The sequence below is a fragment of the Brachypodium distachyon genome, chromosome 3 (assembly GCF_000005505.3).
Source record: "Brachypodium distachyon strain Bd21 chromosome 3, Brachypodium_distachyon_v3.0, whole genome shotgun sequence".
NCBI lineage: Eukaryota > Viridiplantae > Streptophyta > Magnoliopsida > Poales > Poaceae > Brachypodium > Brachypodium distachyon.
In genome coordinates this window covers 30,361,148-30,385,008 of record NC_016133.3, presented here as the reverse complement: position 1 = coordinate 30,385,008, position 23,861 = coordinate 30,361,148, and the positions used below count along the sequence as shown (strand labels likewise).

General features: G+C 54.4%; 1 protein-coding gene and 1 long non-coding RNA gene across 4 annotated transcripts; both read left to right on the top strand.

Annotated features, from left to right (window-relative positions):
• The first annotated feature begins 1,186 nt into the window (after positions 1–1,186).
• Positions 1,187–20,207, top strand: LOC106866342. Of its 3 annotated transcripts, none has more exons than XM_014900393.2 (3): positions 1,187–1,565; positions 1,658–2,789; positions 19,894–20,207. In XM_014900393.2, the coding sequence occupies exons 2-3, from the start codon at positions 1,999–2,001 to the stop codon at positions 20,084–20,086; spliced, it is 984 nt and encodes a 327-aa protein (XP_014755879.1). In that variant the 5' UTR covers positions 1,187–1,565; positions 1,658–1,998; the 3' UTR covers positions 20,087–20,207. The 3 variants fall into 3 exon arrangements, with proteins under 3 accessions (XP_014755879.1, XP_014755878.1, XP_014755880.1); XM_014900392.2 differs by having other exon boundaries at positions 1,653–2,789; XM_014900394.2 differs by lacking the exon at positions 19,894–20,207 and adding an exon at positions 18,845–19,177 and having other exon boundaries at positions 1,187–2,789.
• A 1,249-nt stretch (positions 20,208–21,456) lies between these two features.
• Positions 21,457–23,806, top strand: LOC100841960. The gene is made up of 3 exons (XR_138281.4): positions 21,457–21,759; positions 21,867–22,655; positions 23,377–23,806. It is a non-coding gene; the product is annotated as an uncharacterized LOC100841960 (long non-coding RNA).
• The last annotated feature ends 55 nt before the right edge of the window (positions 23,807–23,861 follow it).

The window sequence follows — 23,861 nt, the reverse complement described above, 5'->3', positions numbered from 1 at the left end:
GCCAATCGGGGTATCAGTATCACCGGTCTAGAAATTAACTAACTAACTAACTGAGTATCTGAAGAAAAAAAAAGTTGGTATAAACGCAAATGCTCATAAAATATATACTCATTCTTGTGAACACACGCACATCCTTATCGGTATCTTTGAGAGACTAGACGTTATCTTGAAGTTGGAGTGGGAAGGGCCCTTGACGGGATGGGGGGCGTTCCGAGTTGTGATGAGAGGGTTCCATGGCGGTGGTCGGCGCGTTATGCGATTCTCCTCCGTTATCCCCCCTCAACCTACCCGGGCTTCCTTCTCCTCTACGTCTCGGGACGTATCCTGCTCCTTGACGTGGATGGATCCCCCATTGATGAGACGGTCCTGCACGGTGATCATGCGGTGGTCTCGGGCCTGATGCTGGAGTTCCCCTGTCATCGTGTGTGGATTGAGTCTGCGCAGATGGGGGATGTGGACGCATCCTCTTCGGCGTTTGCGGTGGATTCCTCGTTGAGTTCGTTGGAAGGGTTGGGGAAGGCGGCGGCATCCAGGCTGGGTGACTCGCTTTGGTGGTTGACACCTGGTATGTTGCCAGTGTCTCGCCGATCGGATGCGGATTTGGTCTCTGCTGCTGAAACTTGCTCTGAGTTCTCTTGTGCCTCGGTTTCGGATGATGAGAGGCGCTCTCTGGAAATCTCTTCCCTGCCTGAGGGGAGATCTCCGATCCCGACTGGTAACTGGTGGATGTATCAGTCGATTGGCTTGCCGATGAAGCCTACATAGCCTGACTTGGTTGTTGAGGAGGACCTGAGAATGGTGAATTCAGCGGAGGATGTGGAGCTCCCGTCGGGCCAATGGCGCCAACGGGTGGATCATTTTCGCCCGCCGCTGCGCTTGTCGATTGGCGACACGTTGTCGGCTGCGATGGACCTAGTGGGGGTGCTTGTCAGGAGCCCCTGATGGATTCGGTTTGACCAGCTTCTACAATGGTCGGCTCGATCCAGATTCAGCTCCAGGAAGACCTCCCGAGCCGGTTTGTGTATCCAGCTCCCCGAGTTTCCCCTCCAGCCTTAGATCAAGCGGCGGCGCAGGCGGAGGGGGGGGGGGAGAACGTTGCTCCTACAAGGAGGTCTTGCTCTCTCCACCACCCGTCAAGCGGCATCGAAACAGGCCTACGCGACGGAGGAAGATGGCGGGTCATGGCCAGTGCATGGGTGGGGATCTAGGACGCCGCCCCAGTGTGGTTGTTGGTGGATCTCAGCCACCATCTCGTGAACCGCCGTGTGCAGCTGGCGGTGGAGTTGGAGGTGGTTCGGGTGAGGGTGGAAGCTTGGGTCGCCTGGTGCAGCCTGCTATGGCTAAGGAGGGCCAGTGGCAGAAGAAGCCTTCCAGTGGTGGTGCGGCGGGCCAACCCTTGTCGGCGGCGGGGATACCTGTGGGTACATCGGGTGCAGTTCGTTCCTCCACACAGGTAATTGCTTCTGATGCTGCTTTTGGTTAGAATAGACCGGCGATGTGCTACAAGTGTGGGGTCTCTAGGCACAATTCTAAGGATTGCTCAACCGAGGTTTTCTGCCTGACCTGTGAGAAATCTACACATATTACCTCTTGTTGTGTGTGGCCGAGTCAGCCAAAACCTCTGATGCAGCCTGTTGGTTTGCGGACGCCAGAACAGGGATTCTTTGCTGCTCAACATGCCAAGCCCTCGAAGCGTGAGGAGCGTGCTTCGACGCTTGGGCTGATTCAAGTCACTAGAGGCACTCTTCATGCATCTATGCTTCAAGAAGGATTGGAGCGCCATATCCCTGGTACGTGGCATTGGACTGCTGTTCCTAGAGGCAAAGCTTTCCTTGTCAATTTCCCCTCTGCGGCTCAGCTTAATCTGCTAGTGGATTTTGAGGATTTTCGGCTAAAAGGTACTAATGCTTACATCAACGTTGTGAGAGCGTCCAGCGAGGTCAAACCAAAGGCTGCCTATTCTCCATTTGGGCTCGGGCAGAGGGTGTTCCAAAAGATATGAAGAACTTTAGGGGCATTTCTGAGGTTGGCTCTCTCATTGGGGTTGTTCATCAGGTTGATATGCAGATGCTGGAAGAGCTTGGTTTAGTGAGATTTAAAGTGGATGTGAAGAGTATTGCTAAATTTCCTTTGACTCTTGACTTTAGTGTGCCTCCAGACATGTATGATATTCACTTCTCTGTGGAGGAAGTGATCATCTCAGGTACCTTGGAGATTTCTCAGAAAAGGGCCAGTGAAGCAAATATGTCCGACAGACAGAAAAAAACTAAATCCGTGGGAGTTAGTGACATTCTGCCTCAAAATCTGACAGCTGGGGGTGTTCCTGTTGTGGCTGCTACTTCACCAGTACTTCCCGTGGCTGGCCCTACAACTAATCTGATAGTGTCTGGTGAAATGGCTGTTGAGGAAATTCCAGATGATCACTTGGATCTCCCTGTAGATGGAAATGGTCATGCTCTGACTGGAATGGATGATGTTGGCTTGGGGAATGTGGATGATGAGATTCTGGGCAGCAGCCAGGAGAGAGTGCATTTTTCTCAGGAGGTTGAGCAACCTGATTCTCAAGAATCTTTTGCTACCAAAGTGAAGAAAACAATGCAAGTTAAACTGACTTCAACTGCTGAAGCTGAAACTGAGAAGGATAGTAAACTGGCTGGGCTGAATGAGAAGAAAAAGAAAGCAACTCTACCTCCGGAAAGGAGGCGTTGTGAAAGGCTCAAAGGGCAAGAGGATGCTGACAGAACTGATTTGGCCATGAAGCGTGCTGAAGCTAAGAACTCCATTTTCAGGTGCTGTTTCTGTCTCTTGTATTCCTACTGTCCTTAACTCTGATACTAGCTTCTTAGTGAATTTGACTGAGAATTTAGGTGTTTCTTGTGCTAGTTCTGATCAATCTTTAGAACTTATTGATGTTATTAAAAAATTGAAAGAGTCAAGATTATACTTGTTTAGAGAAGGAGGTAAAGATAAGAATATGCTGCTCCTTTAGATACTGGGCAGTTCGAGCTGTTAACAGAGGAAGTTGAGGATTTGTTGTGTGATGAGAATGATAATCTTGTTTCTGGAATTAATGCTAACCAGGATCAGGTTAAGCTAACTAAACCTAGAAATAAGATTGTCAAGCTGTGCTCCCCTGTTTATAGGGTTGAGCCAGCCAAAAAAAGGGGGAGGCCCCCTAAGCCAAAGACTTAGTTTATGATAGGGATCTTTTGGAACTGTAGGGGTTTGGGAAGCCCTGAAAAACAAAGCTTCTTGAGAGAAATGGTTGTTGAACAGGGGGCTCACTTCATTGGTCTTGGAGAGATTATGAAGAATGATCCCTCTTCACAATGGCTCAGATGTATATCTAGTCCTAGAAACTTTGAGTGGCTCTCTGTAAATCCTAAAGGTAGATCTGGTGGGCTACTTTTAGGTGTGAATTCTGATTCATGTGCTGTTTTGGATTCTGAACTTGGGGAACACTTCATTTGTATGCACTTTATGGATAAACATTCCCAATATAAGTGGCATCTTGTGGTGGTTTATGGACTAGCTCAGCCTGAATTTAAGGAGGGTTTCCTGTTAGAATTTGCACAATTATGCAATAAACTGCAGGGCCCTGCTGTCATAGGTGGTGATTTCAATATCATTAGGAAAACTTGTGAAAAGAATAAACCCTGTTCTCTTGATAAATGGAGTCATCTTTTCAATTCCATTATTGAAACTAGTGGGTTGAAAGAGATGCCTCTTCAGGGGAGATTGTTCACTTGGGCTAACAATCAAGAGGACCCCACTTTTGAGAAGTTGGACAGGATTTTGGTTAGTACAGGTTGGGAGCTTTCTTTTCCTCTAGCAACTGTGACTGGGCTGAACAGGGATCTTTCTGATCATGTGCCTTTGTTGCTGTCTTCTGGAGTTGACCCACCACATAGCAATATCTTTAGATTTGAGAATTCTTGGGTGGAGAGAGAGGGTTTCCATGATCTGGTTAAGAAGAGTTGGTCAGGTGATACTTTTTGTAAGTATGATATGGATAAGTGGCAGGAGAAGGCCAGAAGGGTCAGGAGACATTTGAAGGGCTGGCATTTAAACATGGAAGGGGGGGTGTCGTAGCCCGGGGCGTAGACACCGGGGGTGAGCGGCACCCCCTTTTAGGTTCGGCAGATGGCGTCGGGGATCGCTTCGGCGATCGCCGGCCAAGCCAATGTCAAGCGTGAGGATGCACACAATAGTTTTTACCTAGGTTCGGGCCACCCTGAGGTGTAAAATCCTACGTCCTGCTTCAACGTTCTTATTAACCAGTGAACAAGGGTTTATAGGTTGCCGGGGGAGTTCCCGGGCGTTCTCTCCTTTTCTGCTAAGAGCTACTTGCTATTTCTGGCCAAAACTAGTAAAAGAAAACCGAACCGAGCCGAACCGAACCCCTTGACCGTTGGCAATGGTCCTCCTTTTATACTAAAAGGGATACCACAGGTGCTTCACTCCTCGCCCTGACGAGCCCTGCGCACAGGGAGCCCGCTGAGCGGCCACGTGGCGTCGTTGTCCTGCCCGCTTGGTCCCGCTCTTGTAACGGGTGCCTACGCCCGAGAACGCCCTTCCCGGCAAGTGACCTCCTCGGGAAGCGGCCAGGCGGGAATTCTCTCGCTGCCCTCCAGGGCAATCCCCGCAGCCCGGCTAGCCCTGCCGGGCTGGTGACTTGCCGGGCAGCTTGTGTGGTGCTACCCGGGGTGCGATCTTTCCGGGGAGCAAGCGAGGTGGCCCACGCGTCATGTGGCGGCGGTACCCCGGGTGCCACTGGTGCGACAGTAGCCCCCGGGCGTGGACCGGCAACATCTGTTCCCGGGTGAAATCTTCCCTGTGCGGTTGCCGCGCTACGCCCTTAACCAACGCGTGGGTCCCGAGCTGTTTCGGGTCCCTGTCTATGCGCTGCTCCGGGGACTCTGCCGTTACGGGCAAAGTAGTGGGCGCGAGATTTCCGTCCTAACCTCCCCCTTAAACACGGGTGGTTAAGGCCACGCCCTGCACTACCCTCTTGAAGCGTAGTTATCCCCAGCACACCCGTAGGGTGCGGATGTGAACGTTGCTTAGCGTCGGGGCGTTATAAGACCCCACCGCTGCGCTGAGGAGCAAACACTTAGCCCCCCAACCTTTCCTCCTCATCCCCTAGCTTCCTTGTGCACCTACTAGCTTCCGCCCACGTTCCCCATGGCGCCCACCGCTCCTAGGAAATGGAAAGGCTCCAAGAGTTCCGCGGCCGGCAAGAGCGAGAAGGCTCCCAAGAAACCCATCTCGGAGAAGGACCAGAAGAAACGGGCGCTGAGGGCCACGCACGCCTTCTTCCGGCCCGGCTACAATGGTGAGGGGCTGGACAAGGTCCGGCACGCCGTCGCCTCTCGGTTCAACGAGTATGGGGAGACTCTCATCTTCCCCGCCGGCGCCGAGCACCAGGAGAACGACTTCCGGGTGTTCGCACGCTTCATCCTCGCCAGGTTGGTGCCTCCGTACTCCTTGTTCCTCCACGCGCTCATGGAGCCGTACCAGCTTCGGGTGGCGCAGCTCCACCCCACCTCCCTCTTCCTCCTCGCCGTCTTCCAGTTCCTCTGCGAGGGGTTCATCAGAGTGATGCCGTCGGTGGCATTATTCTGGCACTACTTCTACCCGCGCGTCGAGCAGGCGGAGGCGATGTCGTCGGGGGTGGTGTTCCGCGCCCGTGACCGGATGAAGTCAGAGTTCATCGTCTGGTCGGAGAAGAAGATCGATAGGAATGGCGCACGGACTGGTGCTGGGTTCGCGTGGAGGAACCCGAGGAGGTGACCAATGGCTGCTGGCGGGACCGTTACAGCTGTGACGCCGAGCTCCTCGCCCTCGTTGAGAGGATCAAGGCCCTGCGGCTAGCAGGGCTCACCGACCTCGACGTGGCGCGCACCTCCATCAGCCGGCGCTGCAGCTGCGCTCCCGCCTCGTGTGGATGTACACGGGCCCCAGGGACACCACCCGCCTCCAGAACGGGGGCGTGGCCCCGGATGCGATCCGGGAGTGGGTGAAGGGGATCACCGACGAAGATGCCCCCTTCACCGGGGGCTCCCTCCTTCCACTCCAGCGTCCAGGGGCAGCACCACATCATCAGCAGCTACCCGCCTTGCAATGAGTGGGGGCTGATGTCAGAATCTCCTGCTCGGACCCTGCGACCCCTTCCACCCGCAACCCGTGGGAAGCGGGTGGTCGAGGAGAGTGAGGGAGAGTCGGAGCTCAGCTGGCCCGACCTCGAGTCTTTCAGTGACGAGGCGGGTCAAGTTGCCGGGACCCGAGCGGTCCTCCCCGCAGTGGAAGAGGAGGAGGACGAGGACGACGCACCCCTGATCCTGCGTAGATCAAGAGCGCCCGCAGTAGCGGCCACCTCCGCAGTGACCGCAAGCGCCGTGGCGGCTTCCGCGGCGACCGGGGGTGCAGCAACCCCACGGGCGCCCACAGCCTCGCCCAAGCGGGGGCTCTTCCGGGGCTACGAGTTCAAGCTCAACCCCCCGAAGGACGGCACCCCAACGGGAGCCGGCAAGAGGGGAGGGCCGACTCGCCACCCGCCGTGCCGAGCAAGAAGCCGCGCACCCGGGCCCATGCCAACGCCGACTCGGCCAGCGCGGGGGCTGGTGGCGCCGCCAACGCGCCCGCCGCCGACCCAATCCCAGTGGAGGAGGAGCCGGCAACAGGTACTAATCCCTCTTCTGGTTCCATTGTTTATGTTTCCTCCGCCCACTGACCCGCAACCGTACCGCCTCCCTGACCCGTAGGCGAAATCCAGCTCGTGGCGGGCGGCCCGGCAGCAGAAGCCGGGACGAAGGGGGAGGAGGCTCCTCCCGCAGGCACGGCGGCCCCGCAAGGTACTCTCTCAGAGATTCCTCGCGTCCGTCGCCGGGTACCTCAATTTAGCTTTAAGTTCTAATTTTTTCTTTGTCGCAGCCCCCACCGCGCCCGCAGCGAGAACGGGCGATGCGGTGGTCGATCTCGGCTCCGACGTCGAGGATGCGGAGATGAGGGAGGGGCCAGAGGCGGCTCCCGCGCCAAGCTCCACTGTGCCGGACACAACAGTGGCGGCGCCCACCATCGCTACCGAGGCGGGGCTCGGCGGCGCGTCCCTGGCCACGTAGGCCGAAGGCGCGGATCTCGCGGCCGCCCAGCAAGAGGCGTCTCCTGCCGGGGGCGCGGCAACTCCACTAGCTCCGCAACCTATGGGCGTGAGTGTGGAGGAGGCTGCGGCAGGGGAGCAACAGGCGGCTCCGCTGCAAGCGGACGACGCTCCCCCCGGCCAAACAGTGGCGGCGGGGGCCTTGTCGTCATCAGCCGCTACCTTCGGCCCAGACCTCGGCATCCCTGCCGGGGCGACTTGGGACCCAATCACCTAGGATCCAAGCGTCTACGATTGGGGGCACCAGTTCCTTGACGCCATCAAGGAGCAGCAGCTGGCGTTCGTCACCTCATTCAACCAAGTGAAGGAGCGCCACGAACTCGCGAAGGGCCAGCTCGGCGAAGTGCGGCAAGCCGTCGAGAGGGAACGGCAAGAGCTCTCCCGGCTACGGGAGGAGACGCGCCTGGCCCGGCAGGCCAGGGATGAAGCCGTAGCGCCGGTCGTCCCCGAGGCGGAGCTCCATCAGCAACTGGAGGCCCAGCGCGCCGAGCACTAGCAAGCTCTGGACTCGCTGGCCGCAGCGCAGGAGAAGGCCAACAGGGAGCACGAGGAGGTGCTCGCTACGGCCCAAGCTCGCCTCAACGAGAAGAGCGAGCTGGTCAGCAGCTACCTCTCCCAGCTCCAGGGGCTGCGCACCAAGCTAGAGGAGCAGACCAAGGCCGCGGAGGACGTGGCAGCGGCGTTGGCACGGCGAGAGAAGGAGCTCAATTCCACCAAGGAAAGGAGCGCCCAACTCGACTCCGAATTGACCACTGCCCGGGGCGAGCTCGTCAAGATGGGCGAGGACAACGTGGCCAAGGCCACGGAGATCTCGCGGCAAGCGGAACTCCTCCGCTAGGCCAAGCATGTTGTGGCGCTGGCACGCGGCAACCACGCCAAGCTGGTGGAGTAGCGCCGGAGGGAGACCGTGAGGCTGCTCGGGATCGCCCAGGTGGTTCGCGACCTGCTACCGCAGTTCGAGCTGCAGGCCGTGCAGGTGGACGGCACGGACATCAGCACGCTGATCCCGTTCTTCTCCGACATGGTGGGGAAGCTCGGGGCGCTCGACGTGTGGATATCCAAGTTCTGCGACGGGGAGATAGCCTCGTGCGCCAGGGAGATCGCTGAGACGATCCTCCCTCGGGTGCACCTCCACCACCCGGACTTCCCCTTCGAGACGTTGCTGGACGCCTGGTCAGACGGCGAGGACGGCCCTACTCACTGCAAGGCGGTGAGCAGGTTCGTCGAGGAGGTGGTGGACCGGATGCAAAGGAAGCCGAAGCCGGAGCCAGAGGCGGAGCCCCCGGCTGAAGACCCCGGCAACTAGTCGCTGCCGCCCCCTGCCGGTCCTCGTTTTATCTTTGTGTCTTTGTTCTTGATTCCTGCAAGTATCGTGCTTGGCGCCGTTGAACAATTGATGTTTTATTAGTCTATGTAATCGTTCACTGTTTCTATGAATTTCGCTTTCTTGTTCTACTTGGTACTTGCTTCTTGTTCCCGGAATTGACTCGCGGGGTGGATCTTCTGACTTCCGTGTGTTATGCCTTGTGTTGTCGGGGGCTCGCGCGCCACACAGTTAACTGGACCAAGGACCCGGGACGGACCCGCACTGCCGACCTGGGGTCAAGTAGCAGCGGCGAGCCACTCCGCTTGCGGGATAGCTACTCCCAAGCACGCGCCCACGGGACGGACCCGCAAGCCGCATGAAGAGCGCACTGCCCCCACAAGCGTCTTTCTAACACCCCAGCCACACACAGGACTCGAGCCACACCAACGAGCCAATGTTAAGTGTCAGAAAGCTAGGTGGCTAGGATCATGCACTTAGCTGTTTGTTCTCGCACTTGGAACGCTGGCTGGAGGGATGCGGCAGGAACGCTGTGGCAGGACCGCCGCCGGCACCAAGCACTGATGGCGGCTCCACCACAGCGTCCCCGTGGCAGCCCTTGCCTCGGAACCACCTTAGGTACACCCGCTGGAGGGATGCGACAAGGGCACGGTGGCAGTGTACCCAAGCGAGGGCTAATGGCATGCACCACCACCGTGCCTCCGCGGCCTCCCTCGCCTTCGCAGGTATCTTCTTAGCTTCACTCTGAGTTGCTCCATGGCCATCACGCCCTTTTATAGGCGTGGTGAAGAATCTCGCCACCATGCGGGCTGGCACAAATGGTGACACCCTCCTGCAGCAAGAACCTTGAAGTGCGGTAAGAACCTCGAAGCGGTCGCCATGCACCATTGGCTACCGCTAAATGACACGGCCCGTGAGCTCCATGAGCATCACCGTGCGCGCAGTTCCGTCCTTGTCCTGCATGTCAGATCCTTACCGAGCCCAAGATGCTGCAATTTTTTTTCGAAATGCACGAAAAAAGACGCAACACAGATAGAGCACAGGTAACCCTCCTGCCTCCCAGCCACCGTGCACAGAAGGATCGATACCAAACTTGGGTGTGAGCACTCTTCCATTCCAGGACGCAGCTTCTGTGTGATGCGCGTTGAGGGGAGCCCGGCAACGGCATGGGCCCGTGCCGGAGCGATCCGGCAACGGGTTTTTGTTTTCGAGGCTCCGGCAGCCCCCTGCTCACAACCAAGGATGTAACGAGACTTCTCTGCACCTAAAGGAGACAGAAGAAAAAAACATGCAAATAATCGAGACAACATGAAACTCAGAGGAAAGCACTTATCTTTATTCATAGAAACTAGTGGTTTACAATCGGGGGTTGCCCGGCTACACTAGTTCGAGAGGCATGCTGCTGGAGCATCACCTGTGGGTCGGGCTCCGCCGCTTCACGGGTAGAACTTACGCAAGTGCTCAAGGTTCCAACTGTTTTGCACCGGCAAGCCTTCTTCGGTTTCCAGCCGGATAGCCCCCGGCCCGGTTACCTGCACTACCCGGAAGGGCCCCTCCCATTTCGGAGCCAGCTTGTTCCCGGCCTTCGTTCCTTGTATCCGGCGCAGGATAAGGTCTCAGATCTCGAGCTCCCGGGGACGGACCCGCCTGTCATGGTAACGGCGGAGTCCCTGCTGGTAGCGTGCAGCCCGCCCAGCTGCCCGGCATCGAAGTTCTTCGATGAAGTTTAGATCGTCAACCCTCTGATCGTGTTGGCTATGGTTGCCGTACGCGCGTACTCGATGGGATCCATGCTTGAGCTCGAGGGGCAGCACCGCTTCTGCCCCGTAGACAAGGGCGAAAGGAGTTTCACCTGTTGCCCGGCTAGGTGTGGTCCTGATTGACCAGAGCACAGGCTGGAGTTCTTCGACCCAGTGTTTCCCGTGGCCTTTGAGCTTGTCAAAGGTTCTCGTCTTGAGCCCCCGCAGCACCTCTGCATTGGTTCGCTCCACCTGTCCGTTGCTCCTTGGGTGAGCAACATAAGCAAAGTGGATCTTGGTGCCCATGTCCTCGCAGTAGGCTTGGAACACGGCGCTCGTAAATTGTGTGACATTGTAGGTGATGATGCCGTCAGGCACACCAAACCGGCACACAATGCCCTTGAAGAATTTGATGGCTGCATGAGCGGTCACCTTCCGCACTGTCTCCACTTCCACCCACTTGGAGAACTTGTTGATGGCCATTAGCAAGTACTCGTAGCCGCCAACCGCTCTCGGCAACTTGCCGACGATGTCCAGCCCCCAAACCGCGAACGGCCTGGAGGATGGAATGACTTGCAGGGCCTGCGCCGGCTGGTTGCTCTTCTTTGCATGGAACTGACACGCCTCACACGTCTTGACCAGTTGCTCGGCATCGACTAGCGCTGTAGGCTAGTAGAAGCCGTGCCAGAAAGCCTTGCCGGCCAGAGCCCGAGAGGCCACATGGTGGGAACATGTGCCTCAGTGTATCTCTTCCAGGAGTGCGTGCCCTTCGTCTTGTGGCACGCAGAGAAGCTTCACTCCATTTGCACGCCTCCGGTAGAGGTTCCCGTCCACCAGGGCGTACATCTTAGCTTGCTGGGCTACGCGTTCCGCGGCAACGTCATCTTCCGGGAGGGCTTCTCCCTTCAGGCAGCGGGCAATATCCACCGCCCAAGGCGGGGTTTCCTTGCTCATGCATGCCGCTACATCAGCGGCATGGACCTCTGCTGTTGCGGGGTTTCCTTCGGGTGCCGGGGGGCTTTCCCGGCAGCCGGCTTGGGGGCAACCGAAGGCGCAGTCTACCTGTGCCAGAACACCCCCGCCGGAACCTTCCGGCGCTCTGCTGCCAACTTGGACAGCTCGTCAGCCGCGAAGTTATCCTTGCGCTTGACGTGCTCGAACCGCAAACCCTTGAACTTGCGTTCCAGCTTGCGGACCTCATCCACGTACACTGCCATCAGCGGGCAGTCGTAGTCCTTGTTAACCTGGTTGGTCACGAGTTGGGAATCCCCGCGAACAACCAGGCGCTTGATATCAAGAGCGATCGCCGCCCGCAACCCGGCGAGCAACCCTTCGTACTCAGCCGTGTTGTTGGTGGCGTTGGGGAAGTCGAGCTAGATGGCGAACTTCAGCTAGTCTCCTGTGGATGACTCGATGACGACTCCGGCGGCAGCTCCCTGCAGGATGAACGCGCCGTTGAAGTACAGGATCCAGTGGCCTTCGTCCAGCTTGCCAGGCAGGCTGGTCTCTGGCTCTTCTTGCCTGTCGAAGTCCACTTCGCAACGAAATCAGCCAGAACCGCACTCTTGATGCTCTTGGTGTTGGTGAAGTACAGGTTGAACTCCGACAACTCCATCCTCCATTCGGCCACCCTTCCGGTGGCTTCACGGTTGGTGAGGGCCCGCTCGAGGCAGAATCCCGACACCACCGTGACGTGGTGCACCTGGAAGTAGTGGCGCAGCTTGCGTGATGCAAGCAGGATCCCCAGGAAGAGCTTCTGCACTTGCGGGTACCGCGTGCGGGCGTCGCGCAGCCCCCTGCCCCGCAGGGTCAGCCTCCGGGAGGTCTCCCTCTCTCTCGGCAACTAGCACCGAGCTGACCACTTGGTCAGTCGCCGCTAGGTAGAGTAGCAGCGGCTCGCTCGGCTTGGGGGCGACGAGGATCGGCGGTGACTTCAGGTACTGCTTGAGATCCTGGAACGCCGCCTCAGCCTCGGGGGTCCAGTCTATTGGGCCCTTCTTCTTCATCACCTTGAAAAAAGGGAGGGCGCGCTCGCCCAGCCTTGAAATGAAACGTCCCAGCGCAGTACGCAGCCGTTGAGGCGCTGCACGTCCTTCACCCTGTGGGGAGTCTCCATTTTTTCGATAACTTCTATCTTCTTTGGGTTGGCTTGAATCCCCCTGTTCGAAACCAAGAAGCCCAAAAGCTGCCCCGAGTCTACACCAAAGGTGCATTTCTCAGGGTTCAACTTGAGCTTGATCTTGCGGAGCTTATCAAACATTTCCCGCAGGTCATCAATCAGCGAGTCCCCGCGCTTTGACTTGATGACGATATCATCCATGTAGGCCTCAACGTTTCGGCCTAGCTGGGATCCCAAACACTCGCGTAAAGCACGCTGGAATGTTGAGCCTGCATTCTTCAATCCGAATGGCATGCACGTGTAGTAGTAACAGCCAACCGGGGTGATGAACGCCGTTTTTTCTTCGTCTTCGACTACCATCTTAATTTGATGGTAGCCAGAAAAAGCATCCAAAAAACACAGCAAATCACTACCGGCAGTGGAATCTACTATTTGGTCAATGCGAGGTACAGGGAAAGGATCTTTAGGACACGCACGGTTAAGATCAGTAAAATGTACACACATGCGAAGTTTACACTCCCCTTTGGGTACTACTACAGGGTTAGCTAACCAAGTGGGGTATAGTACTTCCCTGATAGCCCCCGCAGTCTTAAGCTTGTCCACTTCTTGCTTGATGAAATCTTTGTGCTCCTGTGCTTGCCGGCAGATCTTCTGCTTGACAGGGCGGGCGTCTGGACGCACCGCGAGTTGATGCTCGATCACCTCCCTAGGGACCCCGGGGAGGTCCGACGGTTCCCAAGCGAACACGTCGGCCTTCTCCCGGAGGAAAGTGATGAGGGCGCTTACCTATTTGGCATTGAGGTTCGCACCGACGGTGACGGTACGCTCCTCATTGCCGGCTTGAAGGGGCAGCTTCTTCACCGTGGTGGCCTCCTCCTTGAGCTGATGGCCCTTGCCAGGGCACGAGCTCGAGCCTGCGCCTCCCTTGGCAAGCTCTTGCAGGGTATTCCAGGCCTTCTTCGCTGCGGGGCGATCGCCCGGCAACGAGCCTTCGCTTCCGACGACGTCCTCGTCGCCAGAATCGGCTGCGGTGGTGGCCTTGACGACCTCGCCAACACACTAGGCTGCGTCCTTGAGATCGCACCTGATGGAGAGGACTCCATACGTGGACGGCATCTTCATCACGCCGTAGGCGCAATGAGTCGCTGCCATTAACTTGATCAGCACCGGCCGACCTAGGATCCCATTGTATGGCAATGGGGTGTGCGCCACATCGAACACAAGGTGCTCGGTACTGAATGCTTCCCGGGACCCGAATGTAACCGACAGCGTGATGCGCCCTAGAGGGCGCATGATCCCGGGGTTCACTCCCCGGAACGGGTCGGTGGGCTTCAACTGCTCCAGCGGAAGCTGAAGTTTCTCCACCAACTTGGCGGACAGGAGGTTCAACCCCGCTCCGTTGTCCACCAGCAACTTGGTCACCGTCACATTGTTTATGATCGGTGAGACCACGAAGGGTAAAACCCCTGAACCCAGCTGCCAGGCTGGGTGATCGTCGGCGCTGAAGGTGATCGGCACGTGCGACCACTTTAGCGGCTGCTGTGCCTCCATATCCGGCAACAGCGCACACACGTCCCGGGTGAGGTGCTTCACCACGGCATGGGATGAGAGAGCGTAAGTGATAGCCTCGAGGGTGTCCCGATCTTTCGATGAGATACCTAATTATCGATTTGGTAGGAGGTGACGTTGACGATCCGACTACAACCTAGGAGGCAGCGCCTTAGCGATCGATACACCAACTCCAGAAGGTTATTGATCCCGCGGGGGCACGATCAACCTGACCACGAAGGTCTTTGTTCCTGCAAGCAATCGAAGAACAAGCAAGAACAAGATGAAAAGCAATCTGAAATTGCGAATAGGAGATATGAAGGTTCACGAATCTGAATACTCAATATAGTTCGAGTCTTGATGACGGTAAAACAGGTGGTCTAACCGACACACGCGATTACACGAAAGTAGCAAAGGCTAAACTTTATCTAATCAAAACCCAAGGCTCCATGGGGGGGCTCATGGGGTATAAATAGGAGGGGAACTAGGTGGTTTTCGGACAGGCCCTTGAGGGACTCCGAAACGGCCTAGGAATCCTCCTAAAACACAACGAAAACATCTAAAAATTGGCTGGACCCTATTATATGGCCTTAGGCCCAATAAAACAAGGTTATAACCCTCATCTTTGGCCCATAGATACCCATTGGAGGGAGAATCCTCCACTTGGCCGAAATCCCATTGATGAAGAGGATGCGGCCTTCTTCTCATCTCTCGTTATGGCGGTTTCAATGTTCTGAAATCATCACTTGAGCTAGCTCCCGCCACCTTGCTGCCACCTCCATGGTTTGCTGTCCAACGCTGATCCTTGAGGTGCAAGCTAGGTCCTTCATTCCTAAAACACATAAAAGAACCCATCTTAGGCAGCAGCATATTCTCACTAATATTAAATGAAGTACCGAGGAACGAAAGTACCTGATAATTTAGTTGTCGTGCACGAGCTCTAGTAATTGGTCCGTGTATCTTCGGTACTTGAGGTGTATGTGCTGTAGGGGCTGTGGTTGTATCATTAGTTGGGATGTCCTCATCAGTAAGCTCCCCCATGGATGCAGGCGACGTCGCGGGCTCCTGGAAGCCGGGCTCGTCACCCTCGCTGCAGTCGGACTCACGCTGCTCCTCAGCGTGAGCCTTGTCTCGTCCCCGGGGAGGGCGCTCCCTGCCGGCACGGGCCTGGCTGCGTCCCCCCTAGGCTCCCTCTCTGCCGGCGCTCCCGCCGATAGGCTTCGGCCCCGCTCTAGGGTCGTTCGGGCAATCCTGGGATAGATGCCCGATATCGCCGCAGTTGAAGCAGGCGTCGGCCGCTCGGCGCTCTTCGTGGCGCTGCTCGCGCCTCTGCTTGATACCCTGCAAGATGCGGCAATCCTGCGGGTCGTGGGTAGCATTGGCATGGATGGGGCAGCGGGACGCGTTGCCCGGCTTGCCGCCAGACTCGCCGGCGGGCGAGGCCTTCTTCGCAGGCCTCGAGGCAGCCCCCGACTTCGCGGCGAGGACTTGCTTCCCGTTGCGCTTGCGGGAGCTCTTCTTCTGCGAGCCCTCAGCGGGGCTCGCGGCAGCCTTAGCTGCGAGTTCAGGCGCTAAGCACCCTTCCTCGGCCATGGCGCACTTGTGCGCCAAGGCGTAGAGCTCATGCATCGTCCTAGGCGTGCTCAGCTTCTACCGCATGTTGGGGTCGCGGACGTTGATGGCGAAGGTGTTGATGATGGCGGCAGCCTCTGCCTCTGGAATGGAGTAGGAGAGGCTGGAGAAGCTGGTGACGAAGCTCCGCAGCATCTCTCCTGGCTTCTGCACCATGGTGTGCAGCTCCGCCATGGTTCCCGGGCGCTTGTAGCTGCCCTGGAACGCGCTCACAAACTGCTCGCGCAGTTCCGCCCAAGTGGCTATGGACCCGACAGGCAGGTTGAGGAGTCAAGTTCTCGCTGATCCCTTGAGGACCATCGGGAACCAGTTAGCCCTGATCTTGTCGTCGGCGCCGATGGCATGCATCCCCAACGTGTAGGTCAGGAGAAAATTCTTCGGGTTCACGGTCCCGTCGTACGTCGCAAGCGCCGGTGCTCGGAACTTGCAGGGCCATGTTACTCGGCGCAGCTCGCGGGTGAATGTGGTGCAGCCGTCCTCGGCGCCCATGGGAGCATCCTCCTGCTCCTTTGGACGCTGGCGCTCTGCCTCACGCCGGCGCCGGCACTCCAGGCGTTGGCAGAGGTCGTCCTGCTGGCGGGCGTTCAGGACACCCCGCGCGTCGCCTCGTGTGACGGTAGGTGACGAATCCGAGGACCCCAAGGGATCCTCGGCTCCCGGCCCTCCCTGCGGGGGAGGGTTTTCTCCCTGCCCCGAGACGCGTGGCGTGTCTCCGCGTCCCGGGTTCTGCCCGGGGCCTAAGCCAGCCGGGGCGCCCTCGCCTTGCGGCTGTTGGGCGGTGAGTGCCAGGAGCGCCTCCAGCTCCGCACTCCATGCCTCGTGTGCTGGCGTGCCCTGCGGTGGCTCATAGCGCACCATGACCCACGCGGCGATGATAGCTTCTGCCGGGGTTTGGGCTGGAGGCAGGACACCGGGGGTGAGTGGCACCCCCTTTTAGATTCGGCAGAGGGCATCGGGGATCGCTCCGGCGATCGTCGGTGAAGCCAATGTCAAGCGTGAGGATGCACACAATCGTTTTTACCCAGGTTCGGGCCATCCTGAGGTGTAAAACCCTAGGTCCTGCTTCAACGTTCTTATTAGCCAATGAACAAGGGTTTACAGGTTGCCAAGGGAGTTTCCGGGCGTTCTCTCCTTTTCTGCTAAGAGCTACTTGCTATTTCTGGCCAAAACTAGTAAAAAAAACAGAACCGAGCCGAACCGAACCCCTTGACCATTGGCAATGGTCCTCCTTTTATACTCAAGGGGATACCACAGGTGCCTCGGTGCATGGGTGACAGGTGGCGAGCAAAGAACTAGGGCAGCTTGGCTCGGTGTGCTGGCTTGCATGCATGATGAGTAGCCCTGCAGCTAGGGCGCTACGTGCCTAGAATTCACACCGGGCCAGTCACTGTTGGCTGATTGGACGGAGAATTCCTTTTCTATCGGAGCATTTAATGTTTGCTTGTGCTTCACTCCTCGCCCTGACGAGCCCTGCGCAGAGGGAGCCCGCCGAGCGGCCACGTGGCATCGTTGTCCTGCCCGCTTGGTCCCGCTCCTGTAACGGGTACCTACGTCCGGGAACGCCCTTCCCAGCAAGTGACCTTCCCGGGAAGCGCCCAAGCGGGAATTCTCCCGCTGCCCTCCAATGCAACCCCTGCAGCCCGGCTAGCCCTGCCGGGTTGGTGACTTGTCGGGCAGCTTGTGCGGTGCTGCCTGGGGTGCGATCCTTCCAAGGAGCAAGCGAGGTGGCCCACGCGTCATGCGACGGTGGTACCCCGGGTGCCACTGGTGCAACAGGGGGAGTACAAGAAGTGGAAAAAAGAGACTCTTGAGCAATCAGATCAGTTAGATAAGAAGAATGAAGTTGCTAGTTTGTCTTTGTTAGACAAATACAGGAAATTTTCTTTGGATACTGATCTTAGAAAGTTGCTCAGAGATGAAGAACTTAAGTGGAGACAAAGGTCTCATGAAAAAGATCTGAAGGAGAGGGATGCAAATACTAAGTACTACCATCTGAAAGCAAGTGGTAAGAAAAAGAAAAATCACATCTCTGTCCTTCAGCACAATGGTGGGGATATTAAAGGGGATGCTGATTTACTCAAACATGTCACAGATTTTTATAAAGATCTCTTTGGACCACCTGAAGTGACCTCAATAAAAATTGATGGGATTGAATGTGAGCAAGTGTCAGCTGAGGACAGACTGTTTCTTACTAGAAAATTTGATTTAGATGAAATTAAGGATGCTGTTTTTGAAATGCAACACAACAAGACTGCTGGTCCTGATGGCCTGCCAGCAGAATTTTACCAGATTTTTTGGGAGGAGATCAAATTGGATCTTAAGGATCTATTTGATGCCTTTCATGCTGGTAAACTTAGTATTGAGAGATTAAATCATGGGATAATTTCCCTGATTTCAAAATCTCCTAATGCTAATGTGCTGCAGAAATTCAGACCTATGTGTCTGCTAAATGTTAGTTATAAAATACTAACAAAATTTTTAGCCAATAGACTTGGTCAGATTATTGGTAAAGTTATTGCTTATACTCAGACTGGATTTATTAAAGACATATAAATTATGGAAGGAGTTGTTCTGCTCCATGAGGCAGTGCATGAGATCCACTGCAAGAAGTAGTCAGGATTGCTGTTGAAAATTGATTTTGAAAAGGCATATGACAAGATCAAATGGCCTTTTCTCTATCAAATGATGCAGGCTAAGGGCTTTTGGGATCAGTGGTGTGATTGGATCATGAAAACAGTGAGAGGGGGGAGAGTTGAAATCAAGGTCAATGACCAAATTGGACTATATTTTCCCACCTACAAGGGGGTCAGGCAAAGAGACCCTTTGTCCCCTCTTCTGTTTGACATCATTGCTGATGGGCTATATATGCTCATAAATAAGGCAAAAGATCAGGGGCTGGTGGAACGGCTAGTTCCTCATCTAGTGGAAGGAGGACTGGCAATTTTGCAGTATGCGGATGATACAATCTTCCTTCTTAAAGATGACCTCACTACTGTCAGAAATCTGAAATTCATCCTGTGTATTTTTGAGCAACTTTCTGGACTAAAGATAAACTTCCATAAAACTGAGTTATTTTGTTTGGGAGATGCAATTTTGAGGCAGTCTGAGTATACAGATATTTTCACCTACAATGTGGGCTCCTTCGACTGAGTAATTCCAAATGGAAACCTCTGGAAGAAAAAATGGAGAAAAAGCTTAGTGGTTGGAAAGGGAACCTACTTTCTATTGGTGGAAGATGTGTGCTTGTTAATGCCTGCTTAAGCAGTGTCCCCCTATATATGCTTTCTTTTCTAGAAGCTCCTAAGGGGGTTATATTATGGCAGGAAACTCAAGGGAGAAAGAGATATATCATTTGGTGAACTGGCCTACAGTTTGTTTGCCCAAAGATAGTGGAGGTTTGCGGGTGCTAGATCTTTCTACTATGAATCAAAGCTTATTGTGTAAGTGGCTCCGGAAACTGGAAAATACTGAGGGTTTGTGGCAGGAAATGCTTACCAACAAATATCTTCAGAGACGAATTTTATCAAGACAGGGGCAGGGTGGTGGCTCACACTTCTGGCAAAGTTTGATGAAAGTGAATCCTATCTTTCAGCAATGTGTGCACAAGATTGTGGGAGATGGGGCCAAGACACTGTTCTGGAAGGATAGTTGTCTGTATGATGTGCCTCTAACCTAGAAATTTCCCAGGTTGTTCACCTTGACCAGGAAAAAGAATGCTACAGTTAAGGAGGTGAGAGATAGAGGGATTGTGGCCATGGAATTTAAAAGAACCCTCCTTGGAGATACTTTTGATCAGTGGCAACTGTTGTTGGCAAAGTTTGATACCTTCCAATTCAGAGATGCAGATGACAGGGTTAGATGGAAACTTTGCCAAAATAGGACCTTTTCTGTCAATTCACTATACTTGCATCTCAGATGTCAGACTCTGGTTCACTACAGACAGACGTGGGCTATTCGTATCCCTTTGAAGATCAAAATCTTCTTGTGGCTTGTGCCGAGAAACAGTATCTTAACTAAAGACAACTTGCTGAGGACAGGATGAACCGGTGACAGGCAATGCCATTTCTGTGCAGCTGCTGAATCTGTTGATCACTTGCTCTTCTCCTGCTCCCTTGCCAAACTTATCTGGCAAGTCATAACCTGCGCTTTTGGTCTTGGTAGACCGCCTGACACTACAGAGGATATGTTTTGGGGGTGGCTTAGCTCCTTCCCAGCTAGTCAACAGAGACTGGTGTTGTGTGCAGGGGCAGCAGTGGTGTGGACCATTTGGAAAACCAAAAATGCAGCTTGTTTCAAGCAACAATTCCCTTCTGACCCTGCAGCTGTCATCTTTTCCTTATGTTCTCACCTTGACATGTGGGCACCTCTGCAGAAAAAACGAGGACGCCGAAGCCTGGAGGTGGGGGTGCGGAAGCTTAAGCAAGTCATCGCCGATGCATATGCAAAGCGACATGGTTGGGGGCCTACTGTCCAGACAATCACAACAGGTTGAGGGAGAAAGAAAATCTATTGAGATGACATTGCTCCAGGGTGATGGTGGTTGTGTTTGCTGTTTCTGTAACTAGCCGTACTACTTTCTGGAACCTGTATGGTCCTTTGCTTCTGTTTTTTTTTATTTTCAGAGAACTCTGGTTGTAGAATGTTGGCGGTTTCTTTAATGAAAATCGGTGGGGAGGCCTGCCGTTTTAAAAAAAAATCTTGAGTTGACTAAGTCGTAAGAAGCCAGAGTAGTTGTGTTTTTCGGCTAGCTATAGCCCACCTTGGATACTCCCTCCCGTGACCTAGCCGCCATTAGAAACTCAGATTGTGTTTATTGTCTTGGCTGGCTGGCAAGCAACTACGGGTCCCTGTCCTCTTCTGCCGGACGCTCTGATGCTAGGAGAAGTTGTCTCTAAATTTAGCGTTTAGTCAACCGGCAACAGCGTTAGGTGTCGATGGCGATACTGTGCCGGTAAGAAAAAGGTTTCCTCAACTTTTCATCCACCTTGTCAACGGCGATCTCGCCGATGGCGTTGAAGAGTGTGGCGCGTTTGGTCGCTGCTCTTCTGGAATGGTGGATCTAGTTTTGTGTTCGCATTTTGTAGGTAGTCTACGTTATATCTGGGCAAACCCCGGGCCGGGCCTCATAAAGCCCAACAAAAACCTCAAGCCCGAGCCCGGCCTGAAGCCCAGAAAAAAATAGTATTAAAATAATTATTTTCAGAATAAATAAATGACTTTTTATACCTATTTTCCATTAAAAATATTCAATTTAGTACATTTTAGGATTTTTTCGGGCTTTCAGTCCGGGCTTCGGGCGGAAAACTTAGGATCAGGACGCCGAGCTTCGGGCCAGGCCGTCCAGACCGGTCCGCCTGTGCCCAAGTCTTGTCTATGTGGATCGTTTTGTTGGTTCCTTCTCCGATTTGTGAGGCTCGGCCAGCTAGACTTCGTCCTATGAGTCAATGAGGTTATGTCTTCCTAGATCCATCTGTCCGTATCTATAACAGTCATCAAACCCTCTTCGCCGTTTTCTTTTGGGTGTTTCTCAGATCACCTGCGCCGGCATCTTTTGGCTCTAACCGCCGACTTCCCGGCTAATACATCAATAATATTTTCCAGACTCTGATATGGTTTAGAGGTCAAGAGGCAGCATCGAGTTTTCCTCACGGTGCGTCACCACCGACGAGTGCAAGAGCAATGCGCGTAATATACGTCCTTGACCTTCTCGAGAAAAAAAATGTCGGCATCTGGCTTCCGGCAGCAGGATATTGGGAGGGCGTACTTGTAATATACTACTCCGTACTTATGTAGACGTAGGCCTAGCTAAACTCAAGACGGTACTTTTGCCTTCCGAAGAAAAGAAAAGAAAAAGAGAAAATACGAGCCACCGGCCCCGGTGGATAAGCCTGGTTTGCGTACGAAGGTGCGGCATGGATCAGATGCTTCCGGAGAATTAAACACGCCGACATAGAGCATTACAGATGGGGGAACTAGCGAAAGCTATAGCTGGGCGTGGCGTTTACCTTTTTGTGCCGACTGCCCTCCTTCGATTCGATCGGTACTTAACCGGCGACACTTCCAGCGCAAACCATTCCCCTCTCGATCGATTCCTTGGCTTTCCCCCTTCCTCCCGCGCCCCATTTAACTCGCGGCCCTTCCTCTAGCTCTTCTGCAACGTACTACATCCTCCTTGCTAATTAAGCTTCTCAGCTCTCTCCGTCAGCTCGGCGCGAACGCAGAGCCGCTACGGTCTCAGGTGCGTACCGTCAGTACTTGCTAATATTGTCTTTGCCAGCAGTATTTTACACTACCACTCTGTGTCCGTGAAGTTGATTTTCCCCTGGCCCGTCTCTTTGTTTGCAGGTGCGCGAGCGAGCGGTACGAAGGCAAAGATAATCAGCAAAGATGCAGATGGTACTGGTGATATCGCTGCCCCTCGTGGCGCTGGTCATCATCATCGCCATCGTGCTCTGCGTCGTCTGCCGTTAACCAAACCGCCGACCTCGCCGGCCGGACTGACGGACTCCGGCGTCGCGTCATGTAGTCTCTCATATAGGCCGTAGCGTCGTTTAATCTGCTGTGACACTACTGTCGTCCTTGTGTATTCGTCTGCAATTCTGCATGGTGTGTGATATCTACTCTCTCTTTTTTCTTCTTTTTCTCGCCAACGTGAAATGTATTGCCGAGTGTTATACTATTGATTGATCCACTTCTGTGTGTCGTACCACGTAGTACTACTTCGATGTAATGTAATCTTTCTCTCCAGATTTTGGTCCTGATTTCAGAGTCACCAAACGTGAAAACACACACACATGATGTAAGCACTTGACCGTTAGACATCTGGGTCCACTCAGAGTCAGGTGTGTCCGGCGCCGGAGTCCTCGGCTGACTGACACACATCACTCGGAAGTCGTTCGTCACGCGTTTTTCCCCTTCCCAGTGTTCCTCCTTTCTTCTCCGCTCCCCTATAGCTGATTAGTTTTAGCCTGTCCACCCCACGCAGACGCAGGCACGCACCAGCACCAGAAACCACTCGCTCCTCCGTCCCGGCCTTCTCCCCCCATCGCCGATCTCCTTCCAGCCTCTCTCCTCTCGACGTCGAAGGAGACCCGAAGCACCAACAGGGAGCGCCCGCGGCTCGATTCGGCGCAGGTACGACATGATTCCTGTGCTGTCCCTGTCAAATCTCGCGTGATCTGTGGATTTATTATTCTTCAGCGAGTTCAAAAGACTCGAGCATGCGTGATTCTTCTTCCGCTGACTGGCTCGCGGAGTGAGTGATCCAGTAATAAGAGTCAAAGGCTGCTCTGCGGATCAGTACTGCTAGGATTGAGTGCTTATATTCTGTTGGAATTAGACCGAGTACACGGCTCCGCTGCTGCTATGCTAGGTAGTGTCAATTTAATTGATTCCCCGAGGGCAGAACAGAAGAGGACACTGGCAGATGTTCTCATCTCGGATGGATCATGAAACCTGAAATCTTCTGCACCGTGTTCTGTTCTAGAAAGATTTAGTTTAGCCATGGCCATGGTGACGAATCGAATCGGTTCGTGCCACTAGTTGATGCTGAAATAATTCACGCGAATTAGATCCCCCATCTTGTAGTATTGTGCTAAACTGCTAATAAACGGGATGGCTTTTGCCTTTGCTGACTTTCCAAGCTCCGGTCACGCCTCGAATAAGCAAGGATCGAGGCAGGCAGCTGATTGGCTTGGCAAGTTAACAAGCGATCCTTGAGAGATTTGGTGTAGCTTCTGGTTCTATTTCGAAACGTTGTTGTTCCCCCTTCCTGATCATCATTTTCCATACGTGTCTGGCAACGCTCGAACCAAGAAGGAAAAGCTTAAAAAAAAATTCCATCTGTGTTGTGCAGGTAAAAGCAGATGGAGTTCGTGCTCATCATCTCCCTGCCGCTGCTCATCCTGGTCCTGATCATCGCGGTCGTCCTCTGCTGCGTGTGCCGCTAATTGAATGGCGGCATCTCTGCCATCTAATCAACCGTGTGTTCAAACAATCCATTATTACATCATGACGAGATAAAAAAGGGAAACTCTCCTAGTTTCCTCTCTATTTTACCTTTTTTCTTCTTTTCCAGTGGTGTGATTAGTTGGCTCTAGCTTTACTATCTTTCGTGATGGCGAAAGGGGCGTCGATTCCATGTGTCAACACTCATACTATGACATGTGTGCTGTAAGAAGAACAATCCTCTCACGTCTTTGATTCCTCTTAATTAGTGCTACAAGCATGTGGGAGATTGGAGATTGCCTGAAAGTGCCGTCTTCTTTCTATCTCTCTTTCCGTTCCTCCGATTTCTTCGAGATGACAGTGTTGCAGGTGCAGGGGATCCGATTTGTCCTG

Excerpts from the sequence above, each read along its gene's own strand:
- LOC106866342 (XM_014900393.2), top strand. The coding sequence starts at position 1,999 with ATGAAGAACTTTAGGGGCATTTCTGAGGTTGGCTCTCTCATTGGGGTT. Across the intron at positions 2,790-19,893 it reads GCTAAGAACTCCATTTTCAG|AAAAAACGAGGACGCCGAAG; the intron begins GTGCTGTTTCTG and ends GCACCTCTGCAG.